The sequence below is a fragment of the Nanorana parkeri genome, unplaced genomic scaffold (assembly GCF_000935625.1).
Source record: "Nanorana parkeri isolate BGI_ZX_2015 unplaced genomic scaffold, ASM93562v1 scaffold165, whole genome shotgun sequence".
Lineage (NCBI taxonomy): Eukaryota > Metazoa > Chordata > Amphibia > Anura > Dicroglossidae > Nanorana > Nanorana parkeri.
The window spans coordinates 1,844,373-1,869,675 of record NW_017306433.1 but is presented as its reverse complement, the minus strand read 5'-3'; the positions used below and the strand labels follow the sequence as shown (position 1 = coordinate 1,869,675).

At 39.9% G+C, this 25,303-nt stretch overlaps 1 protein-coding gene across 1 annotated transcript; it reads right to left on the bottom strand.

Moving 5' to 3' along the window:
- Window positions 1-1,324: 1,324 nt before the first annotated feature.
- On the bottom strand, window positions 1,325-24,862 carry LOC108785500 (pituitary homeobox 3). Its single transcript, XM_018554582.1, has 5 exons — window positions 24,858-24,862; window positions 18,856-18,858; window positions 16,875-17,003; window positions 2,845-3,050; window positions 1,325-2,076 (listed from the first exon to the last, which is right to left on the bottom strand). The coding sequence occupies exons 3-5, from the start codon at window positions 16,981-16,983 to the stop codon at window positions 1,513-1,515; spliced, it is 879 nt and encodes a 292-aa protein (XP_018410084.1). The 5' UTR covers window positions 16,984-17,003; window positions 18,856-18,858; window positions 24,858-24,862; the 3' UTR covers window positions 1,325-1,512.
- Between the last annotated feature and the right edge of the window lie 441 nt (window positions 24,863-25,303).

Here is a 25,303-nt window from a genome sequence, read left to right as displayed (position 1 = left end):
ATTTTAATTTGCCATTGCCCCTAGGCAGAATTGTGCAAATAGCATCACCCTGTGTGATCCTATAACCAATGCTGCAGCATTGAGCAGTGCAAGAATAGGCAAGTATATATGCTCTTTTTTATAAAACCTAAATTCTACAGGAGGGTCAAATATATGGGTGTCCATAAATGTTTGTGTCCATCTGCCAGTTGTTTTATATAGGAAACTAAACTATGAAAAAATGAGTGTTGCACTAAATATAAGTTATACGTAAATATACTTAGAACTAAATATACTGTATAATGGCTACAAGGACAGTTCAGGCTAAATGTTCAGTGATAAAGCTACATGTAATGTAAAATGATAGTTTTTTAAATCCTGAGTTTTTAAGCTAGATAAAATAAATTAACACCTTGTTTTCCTTACAGTAGGAGAGCAGGTAATATCAAGTGTCTGAAATATTTTTTTAAAAATGGTGACACCACATCATGATAGCTGGAAAGCATAAGCCAACAGAGTGAAAACTCCTATTAAATATAAGGAGGAGTTTTGTTTCCAGGTTCAGACCTGCTCAGCTATGAAACAAAAAGGAGTGGAGGTGGACACATACAAGTCCTAACTGGTATAATTCTTATACATATGCTTCTATTGCATAAAGAATAAGTGTTAGAAGAATCTGAAAATGAAACCCTATAAACATGTTTATAGTAATAACAAATCAGAAACTGATTTCTGCAACATTATTTTATTTTTTTTTGTGTTTCAAATGGAACTTGGGGAGAAAAGACAGAGCGGCACTGAAGCTTGTTGAAAGAAAAATGACCATTATTAAAAGTTACACTTTCAAAGAATCCGAAGCAGGCTTGCAAAACATCGTTGCCAAAAATGCTGTGGGAGTCTGCTTCAACTGGGACATGCATTGCCTTATGTTTAAATTCTATTTTATAGATAAATCCACATACAAAAACAAGAAAAAAAAAGGTTCATCTTATACTTTATATAATATATATACATCCTATTTCCTTAGATTACATTTGTGGCTCCCCATTGGACAATTGCCACAGTCATGCATATATTTGCAGCATTTGTTGCTCTTTACTGTTGGCGGTTTGGATTATCCTTATGATAAATAAGTAGGCTTGGTGACTTTTTTTGCATTGAAATAACCTATTACATATTTTATGTCTCTAGTTTAGGTAAACTGTACAAAATAGGGGGAGCCTGACAACTTTCTGTTCAATCAAAACTGCACAACAATGAAACAGCTTGCCTTGTGAACCAAGAGTACTCTAGATCTTGGAATTCAGTTTTTTCTTTGGATTGGAAACACTGTCTTCCTTTGAGCAATTCATATAGAATGTCCTCTTGAACCCAAAATATAATGAAGTCTGCAGTTTTGTCATTTTCAAAATTGAAATGGTTCCTCAGATAGAATGTCATGCCATTTGTTTTTGACTTTTAAAAAGGCATCCACTGCAGGACAATAAGGTCTTCTGTATTATGGCTACCATCAAGTCTTTGGTATGTGGTCGTTCATACTGGCCGGTCCACAGCATACTGACATGGGCTTAGATTTGAAGCCGGAGTCTGTACTGCTGGGTACGTAAAGTTGGCATGTTGCTTAGCTTTCAGCCTTAAACTTGCAAGGCTTGAGTTGCATGTGTCCCTGTACATGTAGGGACTTGCTGAAGAGGCATAGGGGCAGGCACTGGCTGAGACAGCAGAATTGAGACTGGGGCTGTTAAGGTTGTTGATATTCCCCAAATTGTTAAGGCTAGAGCCTGGAACTCCAGTCACTGCTGATGGAACCATAGAAGAAGGCATGGTCATAGAGGCTATCGAGTTGGGTGGAGAAAACATTGGTTGGGATGACAAAGGACTTACATTCATGGAGTTAAAAAATGGAAAGCTTTTAGCAGAGAGGGGACTAGTTGCAAGACTTTTAGTAGCCCAGTTGTTATAGGAGTATCCAGAGTACATGTCATCATAGGGCTGCATGAGTCCATTGAACTGAGCTCCAAAACTATTCTTGCAAAGTTCAGCTTGCTGATTTCGCTCTCGTTTTCTCCATTTGGCTCTCCGGTTCTTGAACCATACCTGAAAGAAAATATATTATTGTCTCATCATACCAAAAAAAAAAATTAATTCCACCATTACTCATCAATATGCAGTTACTATTAGGTGAGACATTTGAAAATATTAAAGAAAATCTATGCGGCGATGTTGGCAATACCAATCCACATAGTATCTCTGTAATGCAATGTACTGATCATATCTAAACATCATCCAATCAATTTTGTATAGTAATATTTTCATGGTTATAGGTTTAAGCAGCCATGCAACTTTAGACATTTACTCAGAATCTCAAAAATATTTATGTTCATCTCACTATACTATGCTTTGTGCTTTTTGGGTAAGTTTCCCACAGACTGTGAACCACGGCACTAGACTAGTAGGCTTATTCAATAAACATGCAGGTCACTATAACAAATCAGGTTTGCCGTTACTGAACTCAAATCATTACATAAATTAGAATTGGTTGTTGTGGGCATTACATTTTGTCTTGGCTCTATTTCATTGACTGAACCCATAGACCTCTACATCGACTGAACAACTAAAAAACAATTGAAATTGCTGCTATTCCTTTAGTAGTTTCATGGTTTTTTTGAAGTTACCAAAATAGTTGTGTCCTTTTGTCTATTAGAAAATAAATACATGAGGCCAAAGCTACATTTTGTTCATTATTATTCTTTAACAGCCTGCGTAAATTTCAGCAAGACTTTGCCCCGTGACAGCATTTTGCAGAAATTATCTCAATTACCTCATTTTCAATAACAATTAGTAATAGTTTTACTATAATCTCACCCTAACTCTGGCCTCTGTGAGGTTGGTCCACACGGCGATTTCCTCCCTGGTGCTCATGTCTGGGTAACGATTCCTCTGGAAGGTGGCCTCAAGTTCTTGGAGTTGTTGACTGGTAAAATGTGTCCTCTGCCTCCTTTGTTTCTTCTTTAGTGAGCCATCTTCAGGATTAGAGTCATCTGTTTGGTTTTGTTGAGACTTCTCCGTGTCTAGAAAATAATAATGTATTAAGACTGCTGTTAAACAATTTGCTACATGAGACACATCTGCTACATCAGGCTTGTTCATGTGAATATGTAGGGTTCTTATACCCTCTATTAGGTGACCAACAATCATTATTACTTTTCCATGACTGCAGGCAGACTTTAAAACAAAAGTGAATCTGACTGTCTGCACTTTCAAATAAATTCTCATAACTATAACTGTGACTCTTAGGTTGTACCTTTTGGTTCTGCCCTACTGATGACAGCTGAAAGAAAAAGTTAAATGATTTCTCAGTTAATAGTGTAATCTAAGGACAAGAGAAGACTTTCCTATCATGGCATGGCATAAAATGAGTATGGAGAAAAGGTTAGTGAACTGGTGTTAAATTAGGTTTCAGGCTCAGGCATTAGGAGGTTTGGATTATGTGTGAGCAGTTGTAAAAAACCTGTTGTTCACAAAGCTCAAAAGTTCAAGCTTAAATTTAGGTACACAAGTGGTCCCCCTCCCTCCTCAAGGGCAGTGGGGTTTGATTTACTAAAGGCAAATAGGCTGTTCACTTTGCAAGGAAATTTTCCCTTAGCTTAGTAAATTAATTGATGCTCTGCTGACCTCTCTCATCTAATCATGTTGAGGTGTTTTAAATCTTTATTGCAAATGCTTGGCTTTTCACTGCACAGTGAATTAATCACATTCACTATGCTATTAGTGGCTCCCTTTAGAGTTTTGTTTTAATGCTAGAGTTGGTAAAAGAGGTTTTGGTGTTAGCATCAGGTTAAGGGTTAGGTGTAGTGACCTAAGTTAAGGGGTTACATATTAAGTGTTTGGCTTAAGGACTTGTCTTGAAGAATGGATAAAGTGTTTAGGGTTCAGGCTGTCAGAAGCAGTGCTTTAGGGTAGGCAAAGGGTTTCAGGTTTGTGAGGGGAGTGCTGCTATTATAAATTCTTCTCAGTGCCAGAACTCCTGAACTGAAAACTGAATTGTGTAGGAAGAGTTTTCTTACACAAAGCGCGAAGTGTCTAATAAGGTAAATGCTATGTGTGGAGTGCTGCCGCAGAATATAAAATTCATACCTCACAGCTGGGTGGCTCTGACACATAAGTTGCATCCCTGGCCCATCCTCACTCCTTGCCCATTCAAAAAAGGCCAAGTATTTTTCTCACAGAATACAAGGCGCTCTGTGATTGGATGATAAGAGGATCATCATCCATCAATCACAGAACACCTTTTGTAAGAAAGATGCGACTTGAGCCCTTGAGCGCTGTGTCAGAGCTGGCATGCTGCAAGGTATGATTTTTTATACAATGCAACAGCCATCTAAACATAAAATACATCTTATTGAATATATGTTACACACCTGTTACTGTGTGTAAAAAAAAAAAATTCCCAGAGCTCAGCTTGAAATGAACACCAGTGGACTCCAGAAACAAAGATACTTCCAGAGGCACCATACAAGCCTTAAAAATATTCTGTAGCTGCAGTTTTGCAACTCTGTTTTCTCAACTTTTATATTTATAATGTAATAAGAAAAATATAGATTTGTTTTTAAGTAGGATGTATGTTGGAGATTTTTATCTATATATATAAAGACAATGAAAGTAAAAGAAATATGCACTACATAAAGAGTAGCTTTAGTCTGATAGGTTACTTTGCTCCAGGTTTCCCTTCTAAGTGCCTTTCCTTAGGTATAAAATGTATACTGTATAAAGGATACCTATATAATAATTGATATAAAATAGTAAATATTGTTAAATTACAAGCACCCTGAGATCAAGTTCTGCCTGACACTGGAGTAAAGTAGTTTAAAAGCCATCAAAAGTTAATATTCTTGATCTGCCTCTTTACAGACATGCACACACACTCTCTACGTTATAAATATTTAATGCTGTATGCTTTAGAGAATTATACCTCCAGTGTCTTGCTAACACAAATGCCTTTTCATGAGACATGTAACAATACCAAGGGTAAACAAAAAAATTATATATTTTTTTAAAATTCAAAATCAAACAAACATAATCCTCCCTTTTGACAAAACACATTCAACTGCAACATATAAAAATATGCATATTATGTGTATATTCAGATAATATTTTAAATTATCATAGTTATTTCAGAGGTCTATCCTGAACTAGAAACTGTTGCCATAAATGATACGATACTGTATCCTTAAATTTAGGGCTTATTATGTACTTGACACTTGTCCGGATTCCTGCAGTTTAACACATGCAGGAAATTGTACAGTATGTCAATAGAAATCTGATTTATGCCAATACGAATGCTTTACATCTATAGACTAAAGCCTATTGAATTTTTAACTATAGTAGAAGATGCATTTTTATGCATTCATGCACGTCAAGCAGGGCCATAAAATAATCAGTAAATGCACAAAATACACATGTGCTCTTCAGTTTTGTGTACTTTTTTTTTTTTTGTTCAATACATTTTTATTGGTATATAAAAATAAAAAAAGTAAACCAGGTACATCCATTACAGGTGGTGGTTCCCGGAGTACAGACAATCAGTGATGTTAGCACATGGTGTTTAATACTGTAGCACAACATAGCCGCTATATCCATTGCAGCGTGCATTTGTTAACATTTGCGATCAATAGTTGGCATCCACCACCTGGTGGATATATGAGCCAGTCTAGCAGAGCATACTGGCTTTAACCAAGGTTTTGGAGAGGTTTAGCAGGAAAGTATAAAGAAAGAGGCGGAAGATTATGGTAGGGAGGACTGTTGTACAGTCTTAGTGGAGGGGGACAGTCATAAAAAGGCAGGAAGGGGGAAAAGTAAATAAGATGAGAAGTTAGGGGGGGAGGGTGAGGGAAGTGGCGGATAGCGGTGCCTGGGAGGGTTACTTGGCGTGGAACATGCACTATCTGAAGGTAGATTTCCAGGTCATGTGTCCAGAAAAGTTCTATCAAAGTTCGGTTATATTTATTTTTGTTTCCCCCCTATCAAATCTGCCACTGGCCCTGCCGGCGCCGCCCGGGACACATGCCCTCCCTAACATTAGCACTGCCCCCAGCCACCCCCGTGCCTCCCCTTCTCCCACGCTGAGCCACTATTACCTAGCTTCTCCCCCCTTTTTCTATGTCTCGCAGCCTGCTCAGTCGGGTACTGACGAGATGCCCAGCTTCCTGTAGAGCCTGCACTGTACTGAGAGCTGCGCATTCCTTGTGACAGCCGCTGCTTGAGTCAGTGAGAGGCAGCCCCGGAGCCTCCGTGCCACTTCAATGACGGCCCAGCCTGCACGGCATCAGAGGGGCCCGGGGACCACCATAATTTTCTCGCGGACCACCGGTTGGCGAGAACTAGTGGTCGCATAGAAGATCCCTATTCTGTATCTTCCTCATTGACATCATAATAAAATAACAAAAATAGAGTACCAAACATACACAAATGTGCATAAATACACTGAGTATCACACATCAAAAATACACGCTACGGCATATGCAAAAGTGTGAAATGGCCCATAACATGTCTTGCTCTAGTGGTTGAATACCAGTGTTAGCGGAATACAGTAAGCCCCTATCTCCAAGAAGCTCCAAGAAGCTCCTGGAGATATCCCTCCTTAGCTGTGTGTGTCTTGTGAATAGATCTGACTAGCAGAAGATCAAATTACATAGGCTATTTAGAGCATAGAAGTAAATTACTCCCTTTCTCCTAGACATAACGAAGTAAGAAATTAAATATATTACAAAAAACAATATATATTCTTTAATGTCCAATCTGATTAAGTAATAAATAATTTCTCTCTGTTGAGCAATGGGAAAATCTTAGAGCTGGGCTTTAAAGTGACAGGGTCTCTTTAAAGCCCACCCCCTGACCCAGTTACTGTATAGTTTCCTTCACAGCACTTCTTTACCCACCACTGCCTCCACAAAATAAGAGGAGGAAGAGATAATCAGACTACCTGGTATATATCCAACCTTTTTCCTTTATATTAAAAGATAGCATGAAAGTAATTCAGAGATCTTCTCCCTTGGTATATATTTTGCCTAAAAGTGAATGATAATACATAGTTCAGGGTTGCTGCCCTGCTTTCAATCTAATGGTCAGCGTCGTATTAGAAATGTTTTTCAGAGTCATCAGCCTTTCAATGCATGCGCTTTTAAAAAAAACGAATGGAAAACATTTTGATGAAATATCCTCTGTAAGCACTGGGGATAAAATAAAAATACTTGGCCCGTGTGCCTGGCACTGTCATAGATTTACTGTGGTGTTATTAGCATTTGGCTTCTGTTAAAGAGGAAAGCTCAGACAGAAATAAAAGATATTTTCATCTGACAGGAGATTACAAAATAACACAATTAAGCTACCTGAAAAAGAAAACAGTATAAAATAAGCTGTTGATGAAGGCCAGTCATAATTGTCATGTAACAATATAGGACACCAAAGATTTTCTCCTGTGCTTCTGTGTCTTTTACTCCCATTGAAGGAAATGTATAAGACAGTCACACACCTAAAAGTTCAAAGCCACATAATTAGTGAAGCAGCGTGCTGTAGTGGCACCATAGATGGCACCATTTTACTCGTCTTCTCTATCCACCATCATAGAACACAGCTACTACCTATTACATATCTTCCTTCATCAAGACACAGAGCCTTAGATCATCTCATATTTTCTGCCATTTAAAGTATATCTAAATTATTTCTTTACTTTTGAATTAGTAGATGTGTTGAAACCTCTGTTCTGGAAGGAAAGATCTGTATAAGCAGCTATAGCAACAATCGTGTTACCTTAACATTAAACACAGGAAGAGACAACCATTTCCTCTTATCGCTTGTAAAAGGCCTTTTAGGTGAATAAGAGCAGAATGACATAGCTGACAACAATGTAATAGAACACAGTAGAGAATAGAGAAAAAGGGAACACCAGGAAATGCAATAAACCAATGGCCAGTTGAGAATAAAATATGCAGTCTGACGGTGGTGGGGCCCTTAAATATGTGAGGGAGCGCTCACTCTCAATGTAAAAGTATTTATAATCCAAAGAGAACACGCCAAAGGGTCATAGTCGGATTCTACTATTGGCAATAAAGTCCCAAGGCAGCCAGCAAGCAAGGTTAACGCAAATACAATTTCCCAAAAGGGGTCTCATCGCCTGCTGTCTAGGTGTTCTAGGATCAGCAATCAGTTAGTAGAAGACCAGGCTTGATGTCACGCCACATCTTGGACTCCCCTCTCAAGCCTGCGACTGTGACTCTTGCCCACTTGGATCCTCTGGCTCAATGGAAAGGAAGAATTTGTCCACAGTGAGAAGTCCCACTCTGCAGCAAAATGCTCATTTGTTCAGCAGCACAGTGAGCAGGTTTGTCTTTCTTTGTAGAACACAGCTGCACCCCCCTCATGACACTTACTGCAGCTCTTTACACAGCAGCAACCTCTCAATCCTGATTCTTTACAGCTCTCAGCACTGCTCCCCCTTCCGACTTGGCATATGGTGCTGCAGACCTCTGCCTCTGGCTCTCTTTCCAGGCTCCCTGGGCAGCTCAAGTTCTGCACTGCTTACCACCCAGTATGTTAAGGACCACTGCCCTGTTACCTCTGTCAGCAGTTTTTCTCTCTGCTCTGCACACAGCACTGTCTCTGGGGTTTTCCAGTGGCTCAACCAGCTTTAAGAGGCCGCCAGTCAGGGCTACATCCACATGAATAAGTTCCTGGTTTGGCACAATATCTATCTACAGTACCAATTTTCAAAAAAACAGTACAGATTGTTTCACGGAAAAGCTGTCCTTGAGCTCCACTTAGTGACTTTGCTTAAGCAGATATGGATTCTGCTGCAGGGAGGAGATAGCTATTTTTAGATACGTCTCCTCCAATGATCAGACTGCAACATTTTATCTTTGCAGCAAGTCACACTGTGAGAGGCTGCACTAGGAACTGATCTATGTCATGCAATCCTGAACACAACAAAGGACTGCGCAGGCACCAGATTTACATGACTGTGCCATCCTTGAGCCAGTGTCACAGTCCAGAAAGTAGATTCTGGCTCTGGGTCATGTCTGGGAAGCCGGCTTCCCAGCCAATCTGCATGGAGCCAGCTTACCGGTCAATCAGGTCATTACCCGCCACTCGGCTTCCTGATTGGCCGTGCAAATCAGCATCGAGCCGTCCAAACAGCATGGAGACAGCTTCCTGGCCAATCAGGAAGCCAGGCGGTGAGTCATTACCAGCCACCCGGCTTCCTGAATAGCCGGGAAGCCAGCTCCAAGCTACAGCTCGCGGTATACTGAGAAGCCGCAGTGGGATTACTGTCAAGATCCACCCAGTTGCCTGATTGACAGCTGGCTCTGCCTATCTAGAGGCAGAGCCAGCTGTATCCGCCACCCCCACCCCCCATTCTTCAAATAACCAGTCATATAACCTTCCCCCCGTTTCCCTCAGTCATTCACCAAAAGCCTTGTATTATTTTCACGAAATGCAAGGTGTCCTGTAAATGTATGAGGAGAGAGGAGGGGCAGGTATACGACTAAATATCACCTTCTCCGTTCACAGAACACCTTGCCTTCCATGAAAAAAAATACACAACGTTTTGTGAATGGAGGAGGGTAGAGGAGGGAGTGGGTATATGACTGGAGCCCTTCACTCTTGCAGCTGCAGCTCTACATCCATGAAGCACCAGAAGTATAGCACTGTTTCTTCAATCATGGTATGATTTATTCAAGAACCAGCAGCCATCTGTACCTAGTATAGTCATTATTAGAGATAACCCATTTAACTTGTGCTGTTTAAAAAAAAAAACTTTTCCCTGGACTTTATGTTCAATCTGTTCAGCTGTATTTGCAGTTGAAAGGGTGACATATCCTGCATGTGTGTGGCCAGTATCAGAGCTGGGACAGAGTTGGGAGGAATTAGCACAATTTTCTTTCCTCTGAATGAAAGATTAAAATCTGCACTGAACTTAGTACATGAGCGTAAGTGCAGGATGTTTACGCAAAACAAAATGATCTATTAATGCTGATGTAATTACAGCATATCGATTGTACATTGTCCTTTGTGCATAACTGCCCTTATATCTCATTGAATGCCAACTAATACTACCAACAGATCTATTCATTCTTACATTATTATTATTTTGTAAAAACGTATCTCACTATTCACTATACTTTACAAGCTAGCAATAAGTAAATAAAGTAAGTGATGTGATGATTGAAGAAAAGCTTTACCATGCCGGAAAATGCATAGACACAATGAAGATCCATACTAGCAGATATTAGGAATTGTTATGAAAAGAGAAGGTCAGAGGTTGTGTTTATTAAGGCCCTGGGTCACTTGTCTTACTTGCAGTGGATTTGCCTATAATAAGAAGGAATGGGCAGCTGTCTTAGGCTTCAGGTTTCTCTGGTCATCCAAATACAGGCAGTTCATTAAAAAATGCTAATTTCCTTGACACAGAAGGTTAAAACAGTGGTTTGTATTTTTCTTATCACTATACAGGATAAAGCAAAGACAAAGGGGGCACACATGCAGGTCATATATGCTCATAGGACAAACAAATACAAGGAGCTATGAAAGTAGAACTCCAGCTAATACTTTTCTTTTAGTTATGCATGGTGAGAGGAAGGATTACAACTTCTCTAAGGTTTATACTGCTCTCTATGTCCCCATTAATAATATTACTTCCATTGTAGTCAAAAGGAAATGATGCAAAGGGGAAAGCTCTCCTCTGGGGACATAACCAGAATAAAAGCATGTTTTCTTAGTAAAGTGAGGAAGGGCTAGATATTCTGTCAGATTATTATTGTCTGCATCCCCTCACTGCCTGGTCACAGGTACCTGGCCATTCATAATGAGTTTTGCACAAGGGCACAACATGAGAGAACCCCTGATGAAGCCACTTTAGGCGGCAAAACATGTAGGATATTAATACACTGAGCACTTTATCTATTGATGGGAGTCATGGATAGAAGTTGGGGAAACAGAATTTTAGTCAACATCTAGAAAAGGAATATAGATTGAGGACTAGAAAGAGTTGCTAGTAAATATATAGACTATAATAAGAATTTAGAGAGATCGGAAAAGAACAAACTGAGGAATAGAAAAAGATTTTGAGATATAGATAAATTGTCCTTGAACTCTATCCTTCCTAGTTGATAGCAATACTATATGGCTCCCATTATTGGTTTCATTGTTGTGTAGGGTTCAAAAAATTGTTTATTTACCAAAAAATTAAAATTAACTTAGCATGCAAAATATTTTGAGAGATTTAATAAAGATTTGAAATCATTTTTAAAGTAAAAATATTCAGTGGGTTAATGGCCAGTTGGCACCAATTCTGAATGAATATGATACTGAGAATCACACAAGAATCAATCCTTATATAGTGAGGATCATTTACTTTTATGGTCACCGATACAGGAACCAAGGATACTTTCTAACACAGGGACACAATAATACAAATTTCCTTTCCCACATTATCTAAAACTAAAGTTTTGGCTGAAGTTCCTGTTTAAGGGCCTGTTCACACCAGATGAGTTGCCCAATACATAGACAAGGCAGTGTGCCTTGTGTCCTATGACATCAGTTCACAATACCTTACTGAGGTGGTGTGCAATGAAAAAAATTAGGAACATTTTATAAAAATGTACTCGCTACGGTGAATAGAATTGAATTAAATGTTACTTTGTAACATTTTAATTGGGTTGGAAAAAATAAGAAAAAGGTAAGCTGTGATTAGTGCATTGCACCATTTCCTGGACAGTGCACACCAGTGGATGTGCGGTAGTGCGACCATGTAGTAGTGAGATAAGTGAGATTATGAAGAAATACCCTGCAGATTTCAGAAACTCCTTATAGAAGAAAACTGTACTGGAAATTCCTGAGCTGTTATATGAGCAATTTACACTTTGGCTGTATCCATTGGCTGTGGTTATATCAAATATGGCAGGTTTTCCATTTACTGTAATTTTCTTGTCATACAAACAAAAGAAAAAAACTGACCACATTTTAGCCCTCTACACTGTATTACACATCACCCTTACCGCAATGTATTTACTTTGATACTTTAACAGTGTGTCGTAGCCCTTCATACTGAAAAGTCGATTAATAGCTTGTAAGGGGCCAGCTCACTTTTCACAGTGCAGCACTGGTGTGGTTATGGCTGTGTATGAGGTCCTGTGTCCACAAGGTGGCGATGTTGTAATATTATTCCCAGCATCAGTCACTTTAATATCAACCATGCCAATATTGTACAAGCACTTGAAGTCAGTTTTACCCAAACTTTACTTCTACAGTAACAGTTAAAAAAACCATGCCATATTCAAAACATTTCATCCCATAATAGCAGTTCTGAGAATGAACACTCAGTCTGGTTCCTTGAAATACATTATTTGAGTTGTTTCAGTGTTTTTACACATTCTGTAAATTTTTTTGTTATAATTTAACTGCTGTTATGTGTGAATAGCAAAATATTATTATTTAACAATCCAAAATGGCAATATTTGCTTTAAGTTCATGAGGCCGTTATGTTTTATGTGGCATTCACATACATGCCAGTTGTATGCTAAAACAATGATAGCTAGCGTGTGTGTGAATGTGTGTGTATGTATGTATGTATATATATATATATACATTTTATATATATATAAACTTTTTTTTTTTAAATTAGCCACATAAAAAGACAGAAAAACAAATAATGGTTAATAAAAAAATCTAACACAGGAAAAGAGTGAATTTTGTCAAAACTGCACATCCGTGCGGGTATGGGTGTGTGCACTTGGACACAGACAGAATCCATCCTGTCAGCGTCCAAGTTCGGACACCCATACCCGCAAAGATGCCAGCGTACAGCCACAACCCCCCATAGGGAAGAACAGGCTACTGTGAGTGTACACCCCGTGTGAATGAGGCCTCAAGGGGGTCAGTTCTAAAAAGTAGGGACATTTCCAGGGACTATTATTTCAATAGGCTTGTGTACAAAACTTGGGTTTGTCCTTGAAAAATACGAGCAATTGTCAGATCTGAAATCTGTCTGAAAAAGATGACTAAAAGGTCATGTTGCAGGATGCACTCAGATTCAGTCAGGTGCTGCAAACTGTTGAAACCACCTTGGCGGATAACTAATGCTTTCCACATGCCTTCAAAAGAGACTCGATATGAGAGAAACGTGCGGGCTGCCATTGCTGACATACTTTTGGAAATACCAGTGTCCTGGCTGTCATATTAACCCCTTCATGACTGAGGCCTTTTTTTCTTTTTTTGCACCCATGTTATATTCCACATTTTAGGCCTGAAAATTACTTTAAACCCCCACACATTATATACTTTCTGAATGCCAAGACCCCATACAATATAATGGTGGTAGTTGCAAATTTTTATGTTGCGCAATATTAGCGCAACTCCTTATTAAAGCCCAAAATTTAGTGATAAATTTAATTAAATGCCCCAAAATACAACAAAATACCAATTTTTAAATTAAATATAAAAGATGAGGATACAACGAGTAAAACGATACCCAACATGCCCAGTTTACAAATTGCGTGCGTCCGTGAAACGGCGAAAAACTGCAGTACCCCAAAAAGTCCACAGAAGACGCTTTAAAAGCCCCTACAGGTCATCCATTTAGAAATACCCCAAAATACTGGCCCTAGAATTATTGCTCTCACTCCGGTGTGCGCGGCGATACCCAACATGTGCAGGCACATCATGGACCGCTACCTTTAAAGTGACTGAGAACACTTTATCACACAGATGGTGTATTGACTCACATGACTAGTGATGAGACATTCTTCACAGAAATTGATTTCAGTCCAAAAGACAAAGTTTTCCTAGCAAACAGGATAAGTATTACTGCAGAAGGTAACAGTAAAGGATTCTTAAACTAAATCACACTGTCAGGGAACAAGCAGAGTATCCTCATGAAAAATGTACTATGGGTCTATTCACGAAGCAGCCGAAGGATCTAGCTGTAGCTTCGGCCGATCCTTCGGCTAGCTTCGGCCCCAGGACCCCTTCGGTTCAGTAGAACCGAAGGGCTGCTGTACGGGCTATTCACTATAGCCCTACAGCTCCCGAACGTGGCCGAGCGGCTCAGTCGAGCCGAACGCATATGCCTCGGCTCGGCTGAGCCACGCTGAAAGCCATTGGCCGGCCGACAGCCTGCTTCTGACAGCTGGGCGGAGCCAGCCGTGATCTTACGGCTGGCTCCGGCCACTTGCAGAGAGATCAGCGTCCCTGGTTACCTGCTAACCAGGGACACTGATCTCCACACAGCAAACTCTCCCTGGCGCTCTGGGAGACTCCCGGCCGCCCAGGAGAGATACACTGCTGTTTCTTTTTTTTTATTCTGACACGGAACTCACTGCTGTTCGGCATCTATAAGAAAAGGCCGAACAGCAGTGATCCAGCAATCCAGATGTTGGATTGGCTGAGTCGAACTCCTTCTGCACTTCGGGTCAGCCGAAGCCATGCAAAGCAAGCCGATGTACAGCTGATTTCAGGCGATATACTTCAGGTCGGTCATTCACTCGGCTGCCTACGGTAGCTTAGTGAATAGACCCCTATATGTCCGAGACCTAGAAGGAAGCCTTATAAGCAAATTCTCACAAAAGGAAAAATGGATGAACACATGTACAGACTCATCACCGCAGACGAACAAGTCAAGACAGCCACTCATAATCCACACAACAAATGTATCCATCTGTGGCACAGATGACTAGGGCACAGAAACCCAGAAGCCATAAATAACATTATAAAAAGAGGTTTATCAGAAGATATAACCATACTGCCCTGGCAAATGCTCATGACATACAAATGCTGTATGGAAGCAAAGGCCACGTGTACCCCACTTTCACAGACCACTCAAACAACTCCACCTACTCCTTGGAGCTCATACACAGCGACGTGTGCGGACCAATGAAAACTCCCACATCAGGAGGGAACAGATATCTACTGACTTTCATTGATGATTATTCCAGGTACACAACAACTTATCTGATGAAGCACAAGAATGAAACATCAGGAAAACTTCGAGTTTGTAGTCATGTCCAGCAACAAATTCCAAAGAAAATCAGGAATTATATACATTGACAATGGAGGGGAATACATCAGTAAGGAAGTGGAATCATATCTGAATAAACATGGTATAGTACACCAGACCACCACACCGTACACTCGTAAACAAAATGGTTTAGCGGAAGGGCACTCTTACAGAAATGGCCAGATGGATGCTGTCAGACACCAACCTACCTAAGAAGTACTGGAGAGAAGCAGTCAGGACTGCAACATACCTACAAAATAGACTACCATCAAAAGCCATTTAAGGCACCACATTTGAAATGTGGCATGGATTTAAGCCTAGCCTAGGGCACATTAGTAAGGGATATAGAATCCTAAACACAAAGACTGACAAAGTGACAATAAGTCGCAGTGTTTATTTCGATGAGAACCCATCTCCAGAAACAATGATCCCAGGTAGTTGTGAAGTGAATTCACCCAGTGAACCAGCAAAGAAGCTGAGCAAAGTGAAGCCGCACAGGAATCAGAACAAGAGGTGGAACTCTCAATGGATAAGTCAAGTTCCATGTTAAATTCTGCAGAAACAACCTGAAATTAGAAGATCCACTTGAGCAACAAAAGGAATACCTCTCTGCTAGCTGTCATATACTGCTAAGACACAATCAGAAAGCGTCAACCCTAGAACCAAGCATATCAACGTGAAGTATTATCTGCTAAGGGACACTCAAGAGCAAACTATTATCGACATGCATTATTGCTCATCAGAAGAAATGACTGCGGTTACACTCGCCAAGCGATTGCCAAAGGATCGTCACAGTTTCCTTCGAGAGAAGCTAAACGTCATATAGCAACGCATATGCTATTGAGAAGCAGTGTTGGAAATACAACAGCATGCTGATTTGTATTACTGACATTTAGAGATGTAATATGGTCTTTTGAGCACTAGATGGTGCTATGATGCGAAGCTAGTCTATGCTGGTCTGTATGCTAGTTTTTCTATATGCATGTTTTATTTATCGTTTACATGTTTCCTGTTATTGCTGTATTTCTGTATACATGTATGCAACATTCTTCTAAGCACTTTTTGTTACTTCCAAATAGTGAATCCAAGAACAAAAAATAGACTCTTGCAAATGGATTTTTTTAATACATATTAGTTGATGAACAGAGGAGAGAGGGCTTTTATTTCAATATTTTTTTAACTTTGCTGCACAGTGAATGGTTAAAGGGTACAAACCCACACATATCAAACTGGAATTTTTGGGGCCTTATGTGGCTTTCTTCCCCCTTCTTGTGGCACAAGTTCCCATCTGTTCTTCAACTGATAATCACACATTCTTATTTTATTATGTAGTTCAGTTCTTACAAAAGGGTCCTTTTTCTAGGGTAAAATGTTGGAAGCTGCAGTTGTTACTACAATGTTAAGTAGGGAAGTGCTATTGTCTATTTCTGGAATTAGGTATATGTGGCCCTCAGTAGATATAATGTGGTCGATTGAATATTAATTCTACTCAGTTTGAGTTTGACATGCCTGACTCAACCCCTCTCCACATTCCCGCAATTTCTCCTGGCATTGGAAATGTAGAAAGGCCAGTGTACTCTAGCACCGGTTGGTAATCTGAGGGAGGACCATGTTGTTTTCTCTGACCCTTTCCTGTTGAAATGGAAGGCAACAAAAAAGGCTTTGAATCAGTATAGCAGAAAGGCTGCCCAATCGTCTGGCTGCAGGGATCCTAGCCCTACCCAGTACCATGGACAGGCCTTTGTGCTTAGGCAAAAGGAATTTAAAATGTGATCAGGTCACAGATTTATTGCATTACCAGCCGGCTAGAATGTTTTATGTCTCCCTGTCCATTGTCTTCACTTACCACTGTGATCCTGCCCCTTGCAGCTGTGATCATGTTGAGGTGTTCCAGAATCAGACAGGGAGAGGGCAGGACTGCGAGCCTCTGAATCTGTTAGAAGGTTGAAATCCATCAGGCGGCACAAAGTGACAACTGAAAGGAAACAGAGCAATGGTGTAATAAGTAAAAAATAAATGAGATTAACCTACTCACCCTAATTCCTCAATGCTACTTACTAGACGTTACACTTATCGAGCCTTTATTCCTAATCACACGTTCATAGGTGGACTTCATGCTTTATTTATATAATAACATGTGGCCAAAAACAAGATGGGAAAGATGTCTGTGAAGGTTCTTATTCATCCAGGAGGTCATGGTATATCTGTAAAAAAAAAGTCAAGGCAACTGGACTTGCTGTATTTTTCTTGAAGAGTTTTCACTGGTCATCCAACCAGCTTTCTCAAATCAGAATGAATTGAGAAAGCTGGTTGGATGACCAGTGAAACGTCTTTAAAGGAGAACTATGGGGAAAAACACTGCCCCCATAGTTCTCCTTAGGGTAACGGGAGGACACAAACTAGCGTCCTCCCGTCACCCTTAGCTCAGTATACCGCGAGCTGTAGCTCGCGGTATACTGAGCTTAGGGGGACGGGAGGACGCTAGTTTGTGTCCTGCCGTTACCCTAAGGAGAACTATGGGGAAAAACACTGCCCCCATAGTTCTCCTTAGGGTAACGGGAGGACACAAACTAGCGTCCTCCCGTCACCCTTAGCTCAGTATACCGCGAGCTGTAGCTCGCGGTATACTGAGCTTAGGGGGACGGGAGGACGCTAGTTTGTGTCCTGCCGTTACCCTAAGGAGAACTATGGGGAAAAACACTGACCCCATAGTTCTCCTTTAAGAAAAATACCCCAGTTGCCCTGACTTATTTTTTACAGTTGAGATGGAAAATAGTTTGTCTAATTTAGGCTACTTTCGTTTTCCAGCATCAACAATGAAGCAAGCACCCCGTTTTTACGGATACAACCGGCCAATACTGAGGAAGAGTAAGACCCCCTATGTGTAGTGACATGGAGGCATCTTCATATGTTAAAGTTGCTGTATTTATTGGAAACCACCTTTTTTTTTTAGATATAATGACAGTCTCTGTCATAAATTCTGTATTTGGTGGACTTCCAAGAGATGTAAATCACGGTAAGGCAAGAAGCCAGGGACCCCTCAATGTTACTGGAAGTTGGATCATCGGGAAGGTTGGACAATAATGCAAAAACGAGTCCTAATCCTCGGGTTAATGATCAAGATATACTTCACTGTTTCTATTACCTGGTACATCCTGATTAGTATTCAGAGAAGTTCCCTCTAACACATTCATGTATGAGCTATACTGGCTATACTATTCTTTACAACTACTAATTGGGACCTCTGTAAACACAAGCAGGCATTGTTCCTGAGGAGATCAGCTAGACATATGTTTGTCAATGTCCTGACTGATGACATTTCTATACTTATCAGAACAATATTCTATTCTTTATTTCAGGACACATTTAAATGAGTTTCATCAAGCTGCCAAAATGTGGTCAAATGCATTTAAAGAGGCTATAGTATTAGATACTGTATATTTTATCATTTTGAATGCATGCGTTAACACTTAGAGGTGTTGACCTCTTGAAAATCGTGGTACTGCCCTGCCAGTTTCTTCATCTGTTGTTCTTTCAACAAGCATGGAGTCATCTTTGTTAAGACATTATCCAGAGTCAGCATCTACTTCCTGGACTGAGATGCTGGCTCAGGGATAACACACAATCATGTAAATCCCACTGTCTGTGCAGTTTTTGGCTGTGTTCAGAAATGTCTGACACAGATCAGCCCATGCTGCACACTTTAACGTTGTGACAAAGCTACAGTGTTGCAGTCTGATCACTAAGATAGAGGAGCAGACTGATGGCATCATCTCAGCCTAGGTAAAGTCACTGTTTCGAGGACTGCTTTTACTGATATGTGGTACAGTCTTTAAGAAAAATATATATTAGTGCTATATATTATGACATGTCAGGAATGTAATATTGCATACTTACTAAACTAAAAATGATTAAGTTAGAACACTTACATTTGAGAAAAATATTGGAAAATAGAATTCCTCCATAATGTAGAAGTAGTGTCCCCATTGGAAGATCTTCCATCTCTTCCTATTCTGGTGACAACCAGAGGCAGCCCAATGAATAACCGACCCGAAGTGAAGTTAGCCGAACGCTATTCGGCTATTCACTTCATGCTTGTACTTAGCCGATCCAACATGAGCCGAACCTCTGGCAGGCTTCTCGCTGCCGTTCGACCAGCTTCAGGAGCTGTACGGGCTATAGTGTATAGCCCGTACAGCAGCCCTTCAGTTCGACTGAACCAAAGGGCTCCGGCGGCCGAAGCTAGCCGAAGCATCAGCCAGGGCTATGGCTGATCCTTCGGCTAGCTTTGTGAATAACCCTCAAAAAAATAGTTTTTTGCCTAACTTTCAGTCCTAATGAAAATCGTCACCAGAACAGACAGAGGGGGTGAATGAACCTAGCAGGGACAGTCAGCAGTAACAACCTGACATGGTTCAAGCACCCCCACTACTCAAATTCACATACATTTTTCTTTAAAAGTAAAAAATAAAGGAAAATTACTAATCTATGGTCAGCCATTGCAGTGCTTATGCTCTTCATTAGTATTACATTTAGTCGACTAAAACTTTCCCTCATAGTTTTCATCAGCTGCATGTTTTAAGTGACGAAAACTAAATGAAAACTAAATAAAAAAGAAGTTAATAGGACTAAAATAGGAATGTTCAGATACAAAGTACCGTACTCTGTACAAGTACATGTACAGATACTTTTCCAGCTCCAAGACTAGACTAGAGAAAAATTCAAAAATTAGGAGGCAGCTGTCATTTGTAAAGATCATACGGAGCTCCTGGGATTTGTACATCCCCCTTTTAATGCATTATTTTTTTAAATAAATATATATTAGGGATACACCGATACCAATTTTTCCAAGTACTGATACTTGCCCAAGTACTTACAGATACAAGTACTGATACGTTTTTGTTAATTGTTATGTGACAGTTTTTCTAAAACAATACTGACTAATGATTTCAGGACAGTGGTGGAGAGCCAGAGCTCGGTCCCAGGTGCAACCGCTGCAACCCTGGTAGTTCTTGTGAAAGTGCCAAGTATCTGCACTGGTATCTGAACTGGTATCTAGACATCCCTAGACTAAAACTATGACAAACATACGTTGCAATTTTCTCTACTGGAAATTTACAGGGTTATTCACAAAAGGGTGAAGAGTTTGGAGAAGGCAGAAGAAGTGAACAATCTAGGACAACATAGCTGATTTGGAAAAATTCTCCAATTCAGCTCACTTTCCAATTCAGCTATGTTGTCCTAGATTGCTCACTTCTCCTGTCTTCTCCAAACTCTTCACCCTTTTGTGAATAACCCCCTACGTCAACTAAACTAAAACCATTTAGATGACTAAAATAGGACTAAAACTAAGGGGTCTATTCACTAAGCTGCCGTAGGCAGCCGAGTGAAAGACCGACCTGAAGTGAAGTGAGCCGAACGCTGTTCGGCTATTGACTTCATACTGGTATGGCTGATTTCAGCCGTATATCTGTTCTGCTCGGTCCCTCAGAGGGACCGAGCAGAACAGAAAAATAGTTTAAAAAGTACAAAAAAATAAATAGAAAATGATTGTGCGGAGCTAGCAATGACAGCTAGCTCCGCCCAACAGTTTTCTATTGTCCAGCGGTTCTGCTGCCGTCAAAAAAAAGGAAAAAAAACCCTCTCTCTTCGGTTCTACTGAACCGAAGGGGTCCTGGGGCCGAAGCTAGCCGAAGGATTGGCCGAAGCTACGGCTAGATCCTTCGGCTGCTTCGTGAATAGACCCCATAATGCCGTTTTAGTTTTAGTCATATTTTAGTTTTAGTCATATTTTAGTCATCTGAATTGTTTTAGTTTAGTTGACTAAATCTCCAGTAGAGAATATTGCAATGTATTTTCATCATCGTTTTAGTCCTATTAACTTCGTTTTTATTTAGTTTTCATCCCTGAAAACATGCAGCTGACAAACTATGAGGAAACGTTTTAGTCGACTAAATTAAAGCTGATCTTCATATCGCATTGTAATTAATAAGGTTCTGTAACCAATGAACTCACCCGTGTAACCACTCAGCACAAAAGTAGATATGCTAGATGTTCCTGAACACCAAATTTCAGAAACACCAATATTTGGAAAACCATGTAGATGCGATATCTATTCAGATAGTTTAGTTACTGCATTTGTAAACTGAATTAATTATATTGATCCAAAGGGAGATGTTTGAAATATTTTGGGCCTAACCGGATAGCATAAGATTTTTTTTTAGCTGCAATTCACGTGTGACAGGTCAGGAACACCCTGCTTCTTTCAAGTGTTTATCATTTAACACCAGGGCTGGTCAAACCCATTTAAAGAGATCTAAATATTTTCTGACTGCACACATACACAAAATATATCTTCAAGGAACTTTTAAAGCTTCCACAGGACATTAGTATATGGGAACCTTGTGAATGAGCTATGGAATAAGCCACAAATATTTGAAGTGTTCATACTTAACTAAAAATCTGTCTAGAGTGGCATCTGACCTATGACATGCTTCTTAGATCATTTCCAAATTAACTTTGTGCCAACAGTCCCTAATTTCCATCGGTTTTAAAATGTATCAACTGTTCTGTGCTAATTACCTTTATCTATGTCATCATATCTGACATGATTGATGCATATTAATATGAGTATATCCATTTATTACATAACAATAAAATGATCATGCTAATTGATCAGCACACACTGATAGGTATATTTTTACATATGGTGCACGGGAACATTGTTATGATTGTGAACGGTGGACTGTTTGTAGTAGAACAGCCCTATGCATGTATATGCTATAATAGAAATATGCTATTTAAGGAACAATTCACAAAAGCTAAAGAAAAGTGGCTGTCATTTTTCCAATGCGGATTAAGAAATTTATATATATTTTATTTTATTTTTGTATAGGTGACATTATTTAATTGAGTTAAAATACACTATTTTCTTCCTTCAATCATTCAATCAGGGGCTGTCAGATGTCTACATCCACAAGTGGTTAAGGGGTTAAGTCCCTGTCCCCACCCAGCAAATGGACACACACATTCCACAATGTACTGCCAAAGCAGTGCATGGTTTCTTGGCTTGGAAACCCCCCTGGCAGTTTGCAGACTCACTCTAAACCCTGGGACTCGTTAGCCTATAAATCAAAGATTATCTAGCAAGGCTTCTATTTAGAGCTCCCCTGGAGAGCGAGACCTCTTCTTTTATAGGTGACATTCAGACTGAAATAGCAACATTATGAGCAAAATACGTAATGGAGATCTGAAGATGTGGCTATGTCTTTATCCAAGGGCAGTTAACACCTCTCAGAAGCACTGGGATCTCGTTTCTCACCCATCCTTCTTGTCAAGCTCTGACTTTTCCACCTTCACCACAACAAAGCTACTCTACAGAGCAGCCAGGACCAATTGTGAAGCTTGTGCCAGGATGTCATATCTAAAAACATGCCCTCTACAAACTGAGAAAATGTTAGATGGAAAATCTTAATTTCTCTGCTGATGAAAAATCTTTTTGATACCAATGAAAATATATGTATCTGTACAGAATTGTAATTTTTTTAAATGCAGAAAACGTGCACTTAAAAGTGGAGCTCTAAACACGTAAACGTTTATCTAAATATATTTAAACAGCCACGAGGGATGTAAATCCACTTTGTGTGCACTAAATGCAAACCCAGTTATTACCTTTTAGAAGTTGCAGTGACATGATCAATGTGCATAGCCTGAGCAGACCTGTGGGTGGGACACAGACGGCCCACTAAATACAAGCTGCCTGCTGAAAAAAAGACCAGTCATCCTGCACAAGAAAGAAGAGCAGTAGTGACTGGTCTTTATTACAGGAAACGCCTGCACACAAAAAAAAGTTTCACACTGGATTACTGCATAGATGGGGAATAAATATACAATGCTCTCCAAGATTCAGGTAAGAATACACAACTTGTAGTTAGTAAATATTTTCGTATCCCAGAGTTTAGCTTTAATACAGACATAATAAAACTAGCAATGCATTATAGCATAAAGCAGGAGTTCTTAGCCTTTTTTCAATTACAGACTCCCAATAGACTGCCAAATGTGTCCCCAGACTGTCCAAATCACCATTATCAAAAATCCTATTTGGTACCATTATGACTTGAATCTACATAGGGATAGCTAGGAACAGAACAGCTGAAAAAAATCATGAGGATTATTATTATATTTATTTGTAGAGAACCGCAAACCACAAATTCAAAAACTCGTTACAAATAATGAGTTTTTTAAAAATGTTTTCGTGAAATTAAAGCGTGGAATTATGGTACAGTCATGTGACACATAGTATGTAAAAAATAGGAAAATCACATATAATCTGAACAAAAACATTGCAATAATACCTCAAAATTTGTGCTCACTGAGAATACACAATACTTTAATCTTATAGATTGCTTAGGTAATGTTAACATTCAACATTTATAATAAAATGTAAAACAATCCATTGCACATGACTTTCAACAACAAAAAAACAGCTTTTAATGCAATACTCACCCTAGCTTCAGCCCTTTTTCCCACAGACTCCCTGCCCTGCGACCCAGCACTATTCAACACATTTCCTGTGAGCCCAGTGCGCCAAGACCCCTACCCCTGGGGGTTCATTATAAAGACACCATGGGCTTATAGGTGAATGCTGCAGAGAACAGGGCATGTCGTTATGTGAGGCTGTTCTCTGTAGCAATTGGAACTTGCTCACTGCCAGAGGAAGAAGAGAATGCATGACATCATATGACCAACCAAAGACCCCTGGTAAGAAGGTATGAATACACAAAATAGAGGAGGATGGGGCAGAAAACAACAGGCGAAGGGGGAGCCAACCTGGATTTTTAGCCAAAAAATTAAACTTGCCAACAGGCAGGTTTTTTATTTCAAAAGAAATATAGGGGCGAATTGGCTGCTCACTTGGCAAATTAATTTTCCCTTCGCTTAGTGAATGTGGTGAAAATGCGCTTTGCAGAGAATACCCAATCACAAGCAAAAGCAATACGAAAACTCTTTCTGCTTATACATGATTGGACGATGGAAGTCAGCAGAGCTTCACCTCATTCACTAACCTAAGAGAAAATTCCCTTGCATAGTGAACAGCCTATTTGGCTTTAGTAAATCAATCAGTTCCATACACATACTGCTTTTATAGGTCAATGGTGCTGGGTGGCCTCATTGCTAGGCAGCGACAGCGCTGTGGTGCCCTATTTGAACATCACAAGCCCAGGACTCTATGCATGTGATAGTGTTAGCTTCCTGGCTTCATTCCTGAGCCTTGCTTTGTTTCTGGATTGCTGTTGTTACTGACCTCTTGCCTGTATATGTCTACTCTTTTGACTGCTGCCTGTCCTGACTTCGTGCATGGATACAACTATCCTTCTGATTGCTACCTGCTCTCCTCTAGCTTGGATAAAGGACTCTATTATTGCCTTCTGCATGCACAGACCCCTGAAAGCTCCATCCAGTCACAAACCCTGGTCGCTCCTGCACACCGCACCTGCCTTGAACCTAGCCATCTCACACAGTTCTCAAACTCTTTCTCTGAGGTTTGCTGGGGAGTGTCCTGGACCTGCACATATAGCATAGCACCTTAAGTCGTAGGAACATCCAAGTAGGCATACTAGCCTTAAGGAAATGGCAGCTGCTATAGGTGAACCTACACAGAAGTCTCACTATTTTTGCAGAACAGGATGCAAACCGGTGAACCCTACATATACCTAGTAACAATGTTTGTACTAGCCAGGTCAATACTGTCGCTGAACATCATACCTTTTGCTTTCAATACCTTCTGAGCCTCTGATCCTGAACAAGTATACAAATCAAGAGTTCTGACTTGCTGCATGCATCTCTTGCACTGATTTAAAAAGTGAGTGACAGACAAGGAATTAGCATTTTCAGAAAGAGTCCAGGCATTGCAGTGTCCATATTTGTGTCATGACAAGTTTCTTTTTAATATTCATAAGTAGTGATGAGCCAAACATCCCCGTGTTCAGTTCGAATTCGAACATGGGAAAAGTTCATATTTGAACTCGAACTCAATGCCAGTCTATGGGGGTAGAACATTGAAAATCAAATGTCCCCATTTTGAAGCCTTATATACAATTTAGTGGCCATAAAAGGTGTATGGGGATACAGGTACTGCCCTGGGGGAGATGTATCAATGAAAAAAAAACTTTACAAAAATACAGTTTTTAAAGGAGCAGTGATTTTAACATCACTTAAAGGGTTGCAATAAAAATTAAAAAACAATAAATCCCTTTAAATATCGTGCCTGGGGGT